This window comes from Phyllostomus hastatus, unplaced genomic scaffold, assembly GCF_019186645.2.
Source record: "Phyllostomus hastatus isolate PE091 unplaced genomic scaffold, TTU_PhHast_1.1 phas_contig_16, whole genome shotgun sequence".
NCBI classification, from domain to species: Eukaryota; Metazoa; Chordata; class Mammalia; order Chiroptera; family Phyllostomidae; genus Phyllostomus; species Phyllostomus hastatus.
In genome coordinates this window covers 2,905,594-2,919,813 of record NW_025333643.1, presented here as the reverse complement: position 1 = coordinate 2,919,813, position 14,220 = coordinate 2,905,594, and the positions used below count along the sequence as shown (strand labels likewise).

Genomic DNA, 14,220 nt, shown 5'->3' with positions numbered 1-14,220 from the left:
ACAAGGGGGAAACTATTCTGAATGACTTCAAAACTTGATAATTTGACTGTTTGATTCTAATGGGATAGACTTTGTGTCAGTTACCTCTTGCCACAATGGTATTTAACAAGTCACCCCAAATTTCAGTGGCTTTCAGTAGCAACCAGGTTGCTTACAAGGCTACAGGTTTGCTGGGTAGGTCTGCTGATCTTGACTGGATGTGCTCATCCATCTGGCTAATCATGGGTCAGCTGTCTAATGGGCACAGTCCAATAATGGATTTAGCCAGACTCACTGGTGTCCGGTGGTCTGTTGGTTGGCTGTCAGCTGGTCTAGGATTCACTCAACTGGGAAGAAGGACGGGGGGCACCCTGTGTGTCATCCTCCAGCGGGCTAGCCCAGGCATGTTCTCATGGTTATGATGGAGGGTCAAGAGCAAGCCCCAGGGTGCCAGTGCTTTTCAGGCTTCTGCTTGCATCATGTTTGCTCATGTTTCACTGGCTCAGAGTCAGCTGGTTTGGCAGATGGAAAACCTGAAGAATCAGGGCAGTCAACCTGCCATATACTCTAAAGAAAGAAAGGGCTACAAAATAATCTTTATATTGCTTTCAGTAATTTTAATGGGTGGTAGTGTTGTTACTGTTAGGCTGAAACTGTTATATGAATATTATATGATTAGGCAAATGAGGAATTATGATGGTGTGGTTGACAGCAGCTAGGATTTTTTATGTGAAACAACTTGTACACAGGAAGCAAGGAAGCTAATCAAAAACTAGTAGACATCTTTCAAAAAAGGCCATGGAAACATTTGAGCATCAGTAAGAATAATATTACAATTTATTTTAAAATTCATTCCTTATAACACCCGCCAAGGGCTTGAATCCTGTAGTTCATGCCAGGAGAAATTCATTGTTCACCTATGGAGGATTCATCATTTTGAAAACCGGCATATATGAACTGGTTCTTGGGGTAACCAGATAAGGGGGGGTTTCTCTTTATTGAAGAATCCCACTAATAAACAAAGAAATAACAGGATTAGAATATCACCATTTAATCTAGGCATTGATCAGCAATGGTGCTGATGACATAGACCCAACAAGTCATTTTGTGTCTTCTAATGAAAACACATGCACTACCTATGAAGTAGGCTTCCCCCCAAATCGAACTGGATCTGATCAAACATCTAGTTCCACCAGTTCCCAGGAGACACAGGGAAGAGAGGAATGTGTTAAGCCTGTGCTGCTCCAAGTACTGAAATGCAGCAACATAAGACCTTTGCACCACATTGGAAATAGATTCCATTCCATTTAGCTACTGCTCTTTAATCACTTGCAGCTTCCTTCTCCATGAAAATCTGGCTGTGAAAACAAGGGGAGCTGAACTAAGCAGTGTGCTGAGACAGTTATTTCATCTCTTCCTGAACCGTTGAGCCCATGACCACCTTGGAGTAGCACTGTGTTAATAGCACAAGGCAAGTGCGATCATCTGAGGCCAGATGGGGGAGTCCTAAAGGACAGGGGATCCATTTCTGCAACAGAAGAATTTCCAAAAATAGCGTAGCAGGGAAACCTATATATTAGAATCAACAATTGCAGTGTAGGGCCTTATTTGGATTTTGAGTCAGACTTTCCAAAACAGAAAAAAGCTGTGAGACAATGCATAGATTTTGGATGATGCAAGGAATTAATATTAGTTTTTAAAAGTGTAATGATGGTATTATGGTTATGTGTTTTGTTTTTTTCACGAAAGAGTCCTTATAGAAATACATACTAAACTATTTCAAGGTGAAATGGTAAGCTATGAGAGATCTCTTTCAAAATAATCCGGAGGCCATGGGAATAGGCAGAAAAACAGATGAAGCAAGGTTGGCCATGAGTTCATTGTTAAAGTTGAGTGATGGGAACATAGGCATTTATTTTACTATTCTCTTCACTTTTTCCTGTTTTAAAATGTGTTCATAATAACCTTTTTAAAAGGAGAGGGGGCAAAAATTAGAGCAAATTACATAATGGCCGTGCCTCTACTCATCACCCAGCTTTGACAGTTACTAATATTTGACAAAAAAAATCAAAGGTTTTCAAGTAGTGTAATAATCTCAATAATTACTAATCTCTTTCTGTCTATGTAGTAGCTAAGTTTTAAATGGTGATAGAAATGTGAAGGAAATGAATTTATGACAAGGAAACAAATTAAGGTTGTGGGCTGCCCTAAAGAAGTAAATCCCAAATGTCCGCTTGAGGAAATTCTTCAAACACTAGCTTCAGCCTCACCTTCCACCCTGCCCTCTAGCCACTCACTGGCTGGCCCTGCGGCCACCTGGGGCTGCTTGCCATCGCAGGAACCCGCAGCTCAGGCTTTGTGCGGTGCTTCCCTCTGCCCACGTCCCCGTCCACCTGGCAAACTCCTGCTCTTCAGAGTCCAGCTCAGTCATTCCTTCTCCCTTGTGGTTTTCCTAACTCTCCAGGCAAGTTAACCAGTCCCTTTCTAACCCTTTACTGACACAAATCAGCTTGGGTTAGAATCCTTCATTTCTGCTCTACCTCCTTAACTAGACTAACTACCCTTTTCCTATACCTCAGGAAAAGGATATTTGCTTTACTACTTCTATATCTCTGATGCTTGGCACATAAAAGGCTATGAGTAAAACTCGCTAAATTTTTATTTGTTGTTAAATTACCAGAGGAGAGAGACCATGACACTGAGAAAACTGACAAATTCCTAACAGGGTGTGGGTCTGTGAAGTCTTTTTTATGGGATTTTCAAGCTGAACATCCTCTATTTTAAGCCTGTAATCCACTGAGGGAAGGCTGAATTTGGGAAAGGAGAAATGACTTGCCCAAAGTGTTTTTTGTGTGTATTACAATACATAGTTATTTATTTTTCAATTACAATTGACGTTCAGTGTTATATTAGTTTCAGGTATACGGCGCAGCAGTTAGACACTTCGGCACCTTATGAAGTGATCCCCCTGACAAGTCTGGCACCCCTCTGACACCACACAGTTATTCCAGTATTATGGACCCTATTCCTTCTGCTGTACTCTACATCCCCATGACTATTTTGTAACTGCCAGTCTGTACTTCTCAGTTCTCCACCTTTTTCACCCAGCCACTCAAAACCCTTCCCATCCAGCAGCCATCAGTTTATTTCCTGTATTTGTGAGTTTGTTTCTGTTTTGTTTGTTCATTTATTTCATTTTTAGGTGATGCATATGAGTTAATCATATGATCTTTGTCTTTCTGTCTGACTTATTTCACTTAGCACAATACCCTTTAGGTCCATCCATGTCGTCTTAAGACCTACACCGTTAGGTGACCCAATAAACATTTTAGGTGGAAAGACTCTTCCAGCTAGGTGCCCAGAGCTAGAAGTAGAGCCCAAAACTCCCAAGTCCATACCCAAACACCGCCATGAAACTTACTTTAACAACTGTTTCTTATGGGCACAGCCTTCACTGAAGATGCTTTATGGAGCACAGGGTAATAGGGGTAAAGTGTGGTAACTTTAGGGCCTAAGTATTCTGATATGGAAGTTGAGAGCATGAGCATTCAGAGGTGGCAGAAAGGAATCGTCCTGCATGCCATTGCTGCTTAGCTAGAATGTTGAGTTGAGAAGGATTCTGAGGTCACACCTGAGCCCAGCGAAAGCTCTGATTGGTCAGCTACACCTGCCAGGGGTTTGGGTGCATGGAGCAATGGCATGTAAAACACCTGTTTGCTCTTGCTGGTTGGACAGTCAGCCTTCTAAGGGTATGATTTGGTGAATTTTGAAATTCTCTTAGTGTTCTCTAGGTTTTTAGTGTTTTTTTCTCCTTAAGGAAATTTTGTCCGAATTAATAGAACTTCTTTGTTGTTACAGATATGAAGACAAATATGCCTATAATCACATCAAAGAAGTAAGTCATGGTGAACTTTGACCTTGGTCAAAATTATGGTTTAAATCAGGTCTATTTTTATTTTTATTTATTTTCATTGATTGATTTTAGAGAGAGAGAGGAAGGGGGGAGAGAGACAGACAGACACATAGGTTTGTTGTTCCACTTTTTTATGCGTTCATTGGTTGACTCTTGTATGTACCATGACCTGGGATCAAACCTGCAACCTTGGCTTATTGGGATGACACTCTAACCGACTAAGAACCCAGCCAGGACAATTCAGGTCTTATTTTTAGATAACCTTTTCTGATGTGGTAGCTCCTGCCTTTTTTTTTTTCAAGTAGATATGTCCTCAAAAATGGTCTAAATTTAATGTGAATCAAATCATATTTGAAATGTGCTAACTTAATTTTTTAAAACAATCCTAAACCAAATCCTTTGCAAGTTGAATTCCTTCCAAAATATGAACAAACAACTACCCAGTCATGTATAGATCTTTAAGTGCTAAGATGCTTAGACTTACATTTAGAACTGGCCTCCTGTGCTGGGGGGCACGCATGGCCCTGACCTCTTTCCTTGCTTTACACTTGCAGGGTTAGAGAAGGAAGATTTCACACAGAGTGTCTTCCTCACCCACTCACACAGTGTGACTCCTTCCTCCAGGCACTTGTTTACACTGTTCCCGTTTCCTGGAACCTTTCTCCCTAACTCAGCAAACACACACACTGCCTGGCTGTTTCTGCACATTCCACATACAGCTTACTGTCGCCCTCAGAGTTTCTCTCCTCACTATCACCCTCCCCTCCCCTGAGTTAGGAGTCATTCCTCCAGCTCCCAGGGAGTCTGCTTTGGTGCCCCTCACTGTACTGTTCATCATATACCTAGATTTAGGATGTCAGTTCTTGGAGAGCAGGGATCACGCCTGGTTCCTCTTGGGAGCCCCAGCATTTAGTGGTTCCGTCATAGGATCTTCTTGGCTAATGATCACCTGTCTAAATCCTCATCATCCCTGAGGTGAAGCTTGAGTTGCAACTCTTCAGGAATCGTTTTATTTTATTTTATTTTATTTTCTTCTTTTATTTTCTTCTTTTATTCTATTCTATTCTTTTATTTATTATTTTAAATTTTTTTTAATTCTCACCTGAGGATATTTTATTATTGATTTTTTTAGAGAGAAAGGAACATCAATGGGAGAAAGAAACATTGATCTCTCATATGTGCCCCACTGGGGATGGAACCTACAACCTAGGTATGTGCCCTGACTGGAATCGAACCTGCAACCTTTTTGATGTATGGACATCACTCCAACCAACTCAGCTACCCAGCCAGGACTCATCTAGGAAGGCTTTTAAAGCCACTGAAGCCCACAGTGTTTTCTCATCTTGCTTTTGCATACACTGGCAGAATCTGATAGCTCCTTTTTGTTTACATGACCAATAACCCCACAGCCAAAGGAGGGTCCAGGAGGCAGTGGCACCAGGGAGATCTCATTGGCTGCTTTGGCTGAAACCACAGGCTGGGCACAGGAGTAGGCTCCAGTCTGTAAAAGGGCCCTGCTAAGAACCTGGCCAAGACCCCATCCCAGGAGGGCTGCAGTATCGGCAGGTTACTGCAGCCAACGCAAATGTTCGGAAACAGATCAGAAGCCCGCCCCTCAGAACTGCGTCCTGATTGGGCTGGCAGGAAAGATGACCTGACATTAAGCCAGCTTGACCATGTAAGGTTCTGGATGGGGGAGATGGTCGCCTCCCTGTAGGTTATTCCTTTGTAAGCTCTTCATTGAAATATTCCAAGAATTTTATCAATTCTTGTATTAGTTTCCTAGGGCTGCCATAAGCAAAGTACTGCAAACTTAGATGGCTTAGAGGAACAGAAATTTATTCTCACAGTTCTGAAGGTCAGAAATCCAAAATCAAGGCACACTAGGGCTATGCTCCCTCAGGAGGCTCTAGGGGAGGATCCTTCCATGCCTCATCGTAGCTTCTGGTAGTAGCCAACACCACCATTATCATCGTTATAGCCAAAGGGCAGTGATTGTTCCAGCAGTGCGAGTTACTGTCTGTATAACTGTTTATCATCTCAGTTCATCTTCTTAAGAAACATTTTAGGTAGGTGTAGTCATTTCCATCCCATACATGGGAATCCGTGATTATCTTGCCCAAGATTACGTGAGTTTAAACCAGGAAGTCCAGCTCCAGAGCCTGAAGGGAGTTGACACAGAATGAGAATGACATAGTTTTACGTACTGTCATTTCTTGAGTATGTTCCTTGTACTAGGTACCATGCTAATTAGAAGTATATGGATTGTCTTCCTAAGTCCTTCCATCACCCCATGAGGTACATCCTGTCTTTGACAGGTGAGGAAACAAGCAGAGGAGGTTAAGTAACTTGGTTAAGACCAGTACTTGGACCCAAACAGACTGACCCAAAACCCTTTTGCACCATGGCGAGGTGGCTCAATTAATTGGAGCGTTGTTCACTACACAAAATGGTTATAGTCAGGGCTCATAGCTGGGTTGCGGGTTCAATCCCCTGTCAGGGCAAGGATGGGAGGCAACCAATCAATGTTTCTCTCCCCCTTCCTTTTTCTCTAAAATCAATGAACATACACTCAGATAAGGATTAAAAAAACATTTTGCTGTGAACTTTCAGTGATAAATGGGCATTAATAAGACGGTAGAGAAGGGCATTCTGTGGAAGTGAGAGAGGCGCTCAAGGCACAGAAACACAAGCAGATGAGGATGTTCGAGCGGCACCGTTCTGTGTTCCCGCTGCTTTTCATCAGTCTCATCACTGTTTCCCATCAGAGCTGCTGCCGCCTTTTCCTTCTGCCTCACTCCCCCTTATGTTTTCTGACTTTCACTTTTCTCTTCCTGAAGTTTTTCCAGCAGTATTTGGGGTTAACCTCAGTAGGATTTGGCTTTTGAAAGCATTGCCAGCCAATTAGAGGATTCCTGTTCTGTGACCCATGTGCCATATGTCTTAGTCATTCGTGCATCTGGCTGTTTTCATCACCAGTCTTACTCAGAGGCTTTCTTCTACATACTTTGGCAGCCACTGTCTCATTTGTGCTTTCATAAACGAACATCTGAGGTCATCGTGAGACAGAAATGCAGGCACGATTCTGGCATTTGGCAGAAAAACAGAAAGAGACTAGAGGTGCTAAGTGGCTTAACTGAGAATCACAGCAGAGCCAACTCCAGAACCCAGATGTGGTGCAGCGGTTTTCGCCACATGGCTGCTCTTGCTCACAAAGAGCAGTTACTGTATTTTGCCATGTATAATGTGCACCCACATTTTTGGCCCAAACTTTCAGGAAAAACTTTTCTTTTAATTTTTTAATTAAATTATTTATCTATTTATATTTAGATACTTGTTTTTTGTATTATAAAGGAATTTCAGCATTTATTTTTGAACATACGGTACAAGAAATTTTATGTAACATAATTACAAAATGTAACAGATACAAGGTACTTCAGGTACTACACATATATAATGTGCATCCTTGTTTTCCCCTTAAATACTTGGGCAAAAAAAGTGCACATTATACACAGCATAATATGGTAATTAAGGTGTGCATTTTTAATGTGACATATATTTAGTCAAAATGTTTTTATATTTCAAGTCTCCCTAAAAACCCCACAATTATATAGTGACAAATATTTATTGAGCACTTATTATGTCCTGAGCACTTTACATGTCTTGTCTCCTTTAATCCCTGCAACAGCCCCATGAGGAAGGTAGTTATCCCTGGATTTGAGCTCACATCTGCCTTCCCCACTCTTTTGCAAAGAGCAGAGCAGTGACCTGTGTGTGTGTGCTCTCCCTCTCAGTTTCAGATCTTCTGCTCAAAGGAGGGACTACTGAACCTTTAATTCGGTGGTTCTTTCATATATTTTGAATGCAGGAATTTGATTAAAACTTGTGGTTCCCTTTCCCAGAAAAATATACATTGACAGGAAAATTCGTGTACAAATAAAGAAGATTCACAGACCCCTAAAGCCATAGAACCAATGCTGTAGGTCAGGGGTATCAAACTCATTTTCACTGGGGGCCACATCGGCCTTGTGGTTGCCTTCAAAGGGCCAAATGTAGCGCTCTTTGCCCCTAGTTAAGGAGTAGTTACATTTCTACAGTCCTAAAATTACATTCGGCCCTTTGAAGGCAGCTGCAAGGCTGATGTGGCCCCCGGTGAAAATGAGTTGGACATCCCTGCATAGGTGATCTGAAGAGCATAGATTCTTTCTAGATCTCTCAAGTGAAAGTTCTCTTCAAACAGCATGCTACAATGACTTTTCCTATGAGTGAAAGACATCTCACTGTTATATGAGCAACTACTTCTTTTGCCCTGATTATAAAAAGTAGCACAGAACATGATTCCTCTGAGGTAGTAGCAGTATTTACCCTGGCTTAGAGAGAAACTGAAGCACAAAGAAGTTAGGTAATTGGTCTTGTCACACGATTATAAGTGACAGGGCTGAACACAAAATGTATGTCACTGCATCCTCCTGCTGCTTTGGTGTTAGAGGAGCCTTGCCAGGTTTTAATTTTTAAATCTAAGATACCATTTCCAATCTATAGAAATGCATATTCATCCCCATGTAGGATAAACAGGATGTCAACAGCTTAGAGATTCTCTTGATGAATCAGGATTAAGCAGCCACATAATCTTTTTTAAATACAACAGAAGCCAACTTCCATGTTGAACTGTATGTGAGATGTAGCAGTTTATTTATAAGCTATGACATATTCAGTCTTCCATACACAGACAAAATACTCAAGGTGAAGTATAAAATTACATTTGCCTTTTACAAGCCAGTTGTCTTCTTAGGTGCTTTTTATACTTGCTGCTATAGGTAGAGGCAAAAGTGCATGAGTTTTACCGTGTCTTCAGCATTCTGCTGATCAGATTTCCCACAAGTAGCGGTGGCCTCGCATCCTGTGAGTGTATCCCAGCAGCATTGTTCGGTATTGACGCTTCTTAACCAGGGCAGAGCTCTGTTGTCTTACTGTAACTTTTTGTAACGAGGAAGTGTTCAGACTTACTTTCAAGGTTAAGAAACTAAGCGTGTGTTTTTACCTTAAAATATAGTTTAAAAATTATTATGGAAGAAGGAGCCATTTCTATTCGGATGCTTGGCTGTGTGTACATAACCATATACATTTTTTTTCATGTGCACTGGAGACATTAGGAGATACTGTGAAAATATTTACTGCATTTTTCATTTTTTGCTTTCTAGTACTAAACAAAGGCTCTTTATGGTATGAGTGGGATATGTATCTGAAAATGTGATACCTAAATTGAAGATAATACAGAACAAATTATGACAAAGAATGGCCATTTTCTTTTTGTATTATATTTACCTAAATCATTTGGTCTACCAGTTTTAAATTACATAAGTGTTCATACTTTGTTAAACTGAGGTTAATTTTTTTCCAGTTGAGCAAGTTAAATGAAGCTCTATAATAAAAACAAAGTAATACATGTTCATTGCAGAACAGTTAGAAAATGCAGAAAAGTACAAAGAAAACATTTACCTATAGCCTGCCATTGAGAAAAAACACTGTAAACATTTTGGCATGCTACCTTCCCATCTTTTTTATGCACTTTGTTGACTTTTAAATACAGAAATTCAAGTGTTGTTACTAATAGTATCTCTGTTTTGCAGGTATCAGCGTAGTGTAGAATGGGCCACAAAGCTCATGCAAAGACAGGCTCATGATGAGAGTACAGTGCATAGAATCCTTGAAGATTACACAAAACCACTTGAGCATTTTTACATCAAAAGGAATGAAGACATTCCATTGCCTGATGAGCCGAATTCTGAAATAGTTTCCAAAACAGAAGCCACCATGGATAAAGAGACACTTTCTGTGATAAATGGGGACTCGGGAAAGTCAGATGATATTGAGGATCCCAGCAAGCAATCAGGCTGCCTTCAGGAAGGCCGTGGGCATGACCCACTAACTGCAAATGGCTCAGATGAGCATGTGTTAGAGGTCACTGCAGCTCTGCCCCAAGTCCATTGTGGCAAACAAGGTGTTCTCCTGCCCCATGGTGGCACTCGGGACAGCAGCCAACAGGCAGGTCTCTGTGCCAGAGAGAGAGGCCCTGATGACGAGTATGTGCTGGTGGAGGAAGTCGTGTGTGATGATGTGAGCGAGAGGGATGATGCCCCAGATGAAGTAAGTAGGAGAAAATAAATCACTTCTTTCAAAGCCATCTGTTTCTGGTTCATAGGAGGTACTGACTAATTGGATGTCCCTCACTTGGAACTGGTAGCAGGCCCGTATTAAGCACCCAGTTTATGTGAGAGGAGGTCACGACACCACACTGCAGACACTCCAGGGGAACCAGCAAGCTCTGGGTTCTGCGCTGTGGCTCAGTAATTGGGAGAGCTGTTTCACTAAAACCTTAGTTTGTGAATAACTTAACATTTTAAAAACATACAAATTACAGCAGGTCCATTAATCCCCCTTTGTGTGGGAGAAGAAGAAACGCAGCGGTGATCGCACACAGTCCTGCGTATGGATGCGGGGGCGGGTCTCTGGTGTGGGGGTCAGCCGTCGCAAGAGAAGCCTGGGAAGCAGACTCACAGCCACTTCATTAAGGGATGCACTGTTAGGGTTGCCCTAGAATTATCTGTAATCGTTAAAAATGAGAAACAACCTAATGGTTAAGTAGTAGTATATGAAGCACGCACTTGAAGAAATGTTATCCAGCCTTTCAAATGAGGTTTATGATGTCTCATTAAGAGCCTGGGCACAGGCTTGTGAGGTACAGTGAAAAAAAAGCAAAACATAAAATCAACAACATGACCACTAGGGGAAAAATTCATGGGACAAGAAGAAAGAAAATAAAATGTTAATAGTACAAAACCAAAATTTTTTGCACATAAATAACCAAAAAAAATACTTTTTAACAGTATGAATCCAACAAATGGGAATCTGGGAAATTTGTAAGAAAATTATTTGTTTTAAAATACAATCTCCTCTATATAACATCTAGTGCTTCCATTTGTTATGTATGTATTTCACTTCTTTCTCTTCAGTTGGCACAAGAAAAGATACTAATATGCAGAAGAAACCCATATAGGATCTTTGAGTATTTGCAACTCGGCCTAGAAGAGGTATGTTTCCAGCCTGTTGTCTTTTCAGCCACTGGTCTCTGGGCCTGGGCAAGACTGTGTAGGTGAGTCTACCTCAGAATGCAACTCTGTACATAATTCAGTAACTGAGTAATCAGTAAATGAATATCACAATTAGGTATTAGGTCACCCTGGGCAGCTTCCAGACTAGACCTGCCTAAATTTCACTCCTTAGCTTTTATTTTATCAATTTCGAGATGTGCCTTGGGGGGGCTTCTGTATATCATTCCTCAGAGGTTCTAAGAGGTTTGTCTGAGCACTTCTTGACACATCAAAATTTTAGATTGGCCAAGTATTACTAATTTTCACTGGGTTCAAAAACAGTAGTTTATTGAGATAGAGTTCACATGCCATACCATTCACCCATTTAAAGTGTACAGTTCAGTGGTTGTTAGTGTATTTGTGGAATTTCACCAACTTCCAGTAAGCTGTGATGCACTTCAAGACATGTGATGACTGCTAATTACCAAAGGCACTCAAGGTATTTCTTTCTGCAGAATTACTAATACGGGATCTATTTAACACAGTAGCTACTTTCTCACAAGTTGGCTAAAAGCATAACTTCCTAAAAACCACATCATGTTTTTCCTCCAGTTTGGAGTTCCTCTAGCGTGTGTTCATGTGACATTCAGCCCTTCCCTTTTTTTGCTTACACTTATACTGTACGCAGAAATGTCCTTTCTGCCCTTGAGGATGACACCCCTTCCACAGTCTTATGCCCAAGGGCATTATGCCTCCTCTCCAGGAGTGCTCTTGTCTGGCTTGGATAACTTGCTTCTGCAGTAGTTCTTGGTGTGTACGTAGGTGTCAAGGAGTACTTGTTAAATGCATCCGCATGGGTAATTTCATAGCTGTGTTAACAGGGAAGTAACTGTGTCTCCATAGTCTCTTGATCTCTTGGTCTGAACTTCCTTCCTTGCAGTGAAGCCATAGGTACAAAGAATAGACTTTCAGATAGGAAAGGATGTTTAGAATTATTTACTTCATCTCATTTTACAAACGAGAACACTTAGTCTATTGTTGAATACAGTAGCCTCTAGCTGTGTGTGGCTATATTTAATTTAAATTAATTAAAACTGAACAAAATTCAAAATTCTGTTTCTCAGTTGTGCCAGCTACCTTTAAAATACTCAATAGCCACATATAGCTAGTGGCCATTGTGTTGGACAGCACGTATGTAGAACATCCCCTGAGTCTCAGCTTTCTTCTCTGTACAATGAGGGTCACATAACCCTTGTTCATAAGGTGCTCTGGAAAGTAAATTGTGCATGTGATGGGTTCAGCTCAGTGCCTGGTGTATAGTATATGCTCAGCGAGTGTTAGTGCCTGCTCTTGTCATCAGCATCGTTACCAAGTTACTTTGAAAAACTATTTAGTAGCTCAGGAAATTTTTAGAAAATATACCCTTTGAAGGAAAAAAAACCCTGTTTAGTAGCTAATTGGAACTCTTTATTTCACAACAGTATTTTTTAATTTAAGTATAGTAGGTATATAATATTATAGCAATAAAAAATTGTTTTACCAGTATGAATCCAACAAACATGAATCTGGGAAATTTGTAAGAAAACTGCTCATTTTAAAGCATAATCTCCTCTATATAACATTTAGTGCTTCCATTTGTTCTGAATGTATTTTCTTTCTCTCCAGTTTTAGGTATATGCAGTCAGGATTTTGCAGAGGTATTCACTGGGTGTTTACTGTGTGCCAGGCACTGGGCTAAGTACTAGTAATACAGGAGTAAATAGAATACGGCTCTGGCCCCAAACAGCCCAGAAATCATTATAGTTCAGTGTGATAAATATAGTGCGATATCAATACACACACACACACACACACACTCACACACACATCTTGTCCCAAGTGTTGCTCCTGTTGTGTCCTTATACCCAATACCTCACATCCATTAGGTGCTTATTACTTGTTAAATGGATGTGTACAGGTATGAAATTTGCATAGAAATTGATGGAGTCCAAAGGGACACATGCTAGCTGGAAAGACTTTACAGAGTTGGTGATACCTGCAGATGTTAAAAGAATAAATAGGGGATTGCCAGACGGACACAGGGGACGGCATGGGCTCTAGGTCCTCTATCATCATGCAGCTCAGCCCTGGAAGTGACAGCAAGGGAAGGCTAGATTGTGACAGGCATGAGTCTGAGCTGGGTCATGGTGGCCCCGGGACATTGCAGGCAGTGATTTAGGGGGGTGGCAGGAACCAGAGTTGGCATCAGTAAGAACGTGGGCTGGAGGGCTGACCCTTGAGGACCCTCCTAGCCTCTCAACTCTGGGAGGTGGCAGCAGTAGGCCTGGAGAGAATATCAGGGGTAGAAACTGGAGCTTCAACCTTCCTGACCCAGGTGGGTGACCAGTTGATGCTTTTAATGACAAATAAAAAGCCTTCCACACACTCCTTGAAAAAAGGCGAGAGTAATAGGAGGTAGCAGATGAGGTTGCTCTGCATTCTTGGAAGCTGTTTGGCTCCTGAAAACACTCCAGAGACATGTTGCAGAAGTTTTCAAGGAACATGCAGTTAAACCTGGCCCTGCTTCTCACTTCTGTTTGGCAGACTTTCTTTGAAAGGATCACCCATGTTCGGCACACAACTTGAACATTTTAATGTATTTCCATAAATGTCAGGAACACAAGCAGCCCTGCTACAGTGACTTACAGCAGTTCTTTTTAGCAATTGAATGGCACTACCAGAGCTGATTTAAAGGTCTGCCTCTCCGAGATCTGTTACTGATAGCTATTCTTCTGTTACAGTGATTTGGGCCTTGTGTGGGTTTAGCGATACAGCATTAAAATCATTGTTCAACTCATCCCTCTATCTTATTAGAGCTACCAAAGCAAAGACTTATCAGTGAGATCTCAAGGGACATAATCACCAGCCTCCACAGACCTCCCCAGTCTACTGATGACTTCATTCTAAATAAAACCAACTCAGTTGAGTTAAGATCCTCTCCATCTGTAATAAGTGCCTAAGATCAGTTTGCATTGATTCATAAAAGCCATTTCAGGTCAATAAAAATGAGGCATTGGTTTCATCAGTTCTTAAGGAAATGTTTGCTAATAGTGGAAAATTTTTGAAGAACTTAAATTCTAACAGATATGAGGAAGGAATTTCTTGCTAGGCAAAAGTTGGATTGAACTTTTACAGGCTGCAACATCTAAAGGGTTTTTAGAAAGAGGGGGCATTAAAATGAATTGAGCAGTTAGGTGC

General features: G+C 41.2%; 1 protein-coding gene across 5 annotated transcripts in view; it reads left to right on the top strand.

Moving 5' to 3' along the window:
- Window positions 1-14,220, top strand: part of TSEN2 (tRNA splicing endonuclease subunit 2) — a 37,584-nt gene that overhangs the window by 9,492 nt on the left and 13,872 nt on the right. For 4 of the 5 annotated variants that reach the window (XM_045832130.1, XM_045832128.1, XM_045832129.1 and 1 more), the window contains 4 exons: window positions 3,838-3,874; window positions 5,025-5,102; window positions 9,523-10,039; window positions 10,906-10,983. In XM_045832130.1, coding sequence (XP_045688086.1) covers window positions 3,838-3,874; window positions 5,025-5,102; window positions 9,523-10,039; window positions 10,906-10,983 — 710 coding nt within the window. The remainder of the gene's footprint in view (window positions 1-3,837; window positions 3,875-5,024; window positions 5,103-9,522; window positions 10,040-10,905; window positions 10,984-14,220) is intronic. The other variant, XM_045832132.1, reaches the window with a different exon arrangement.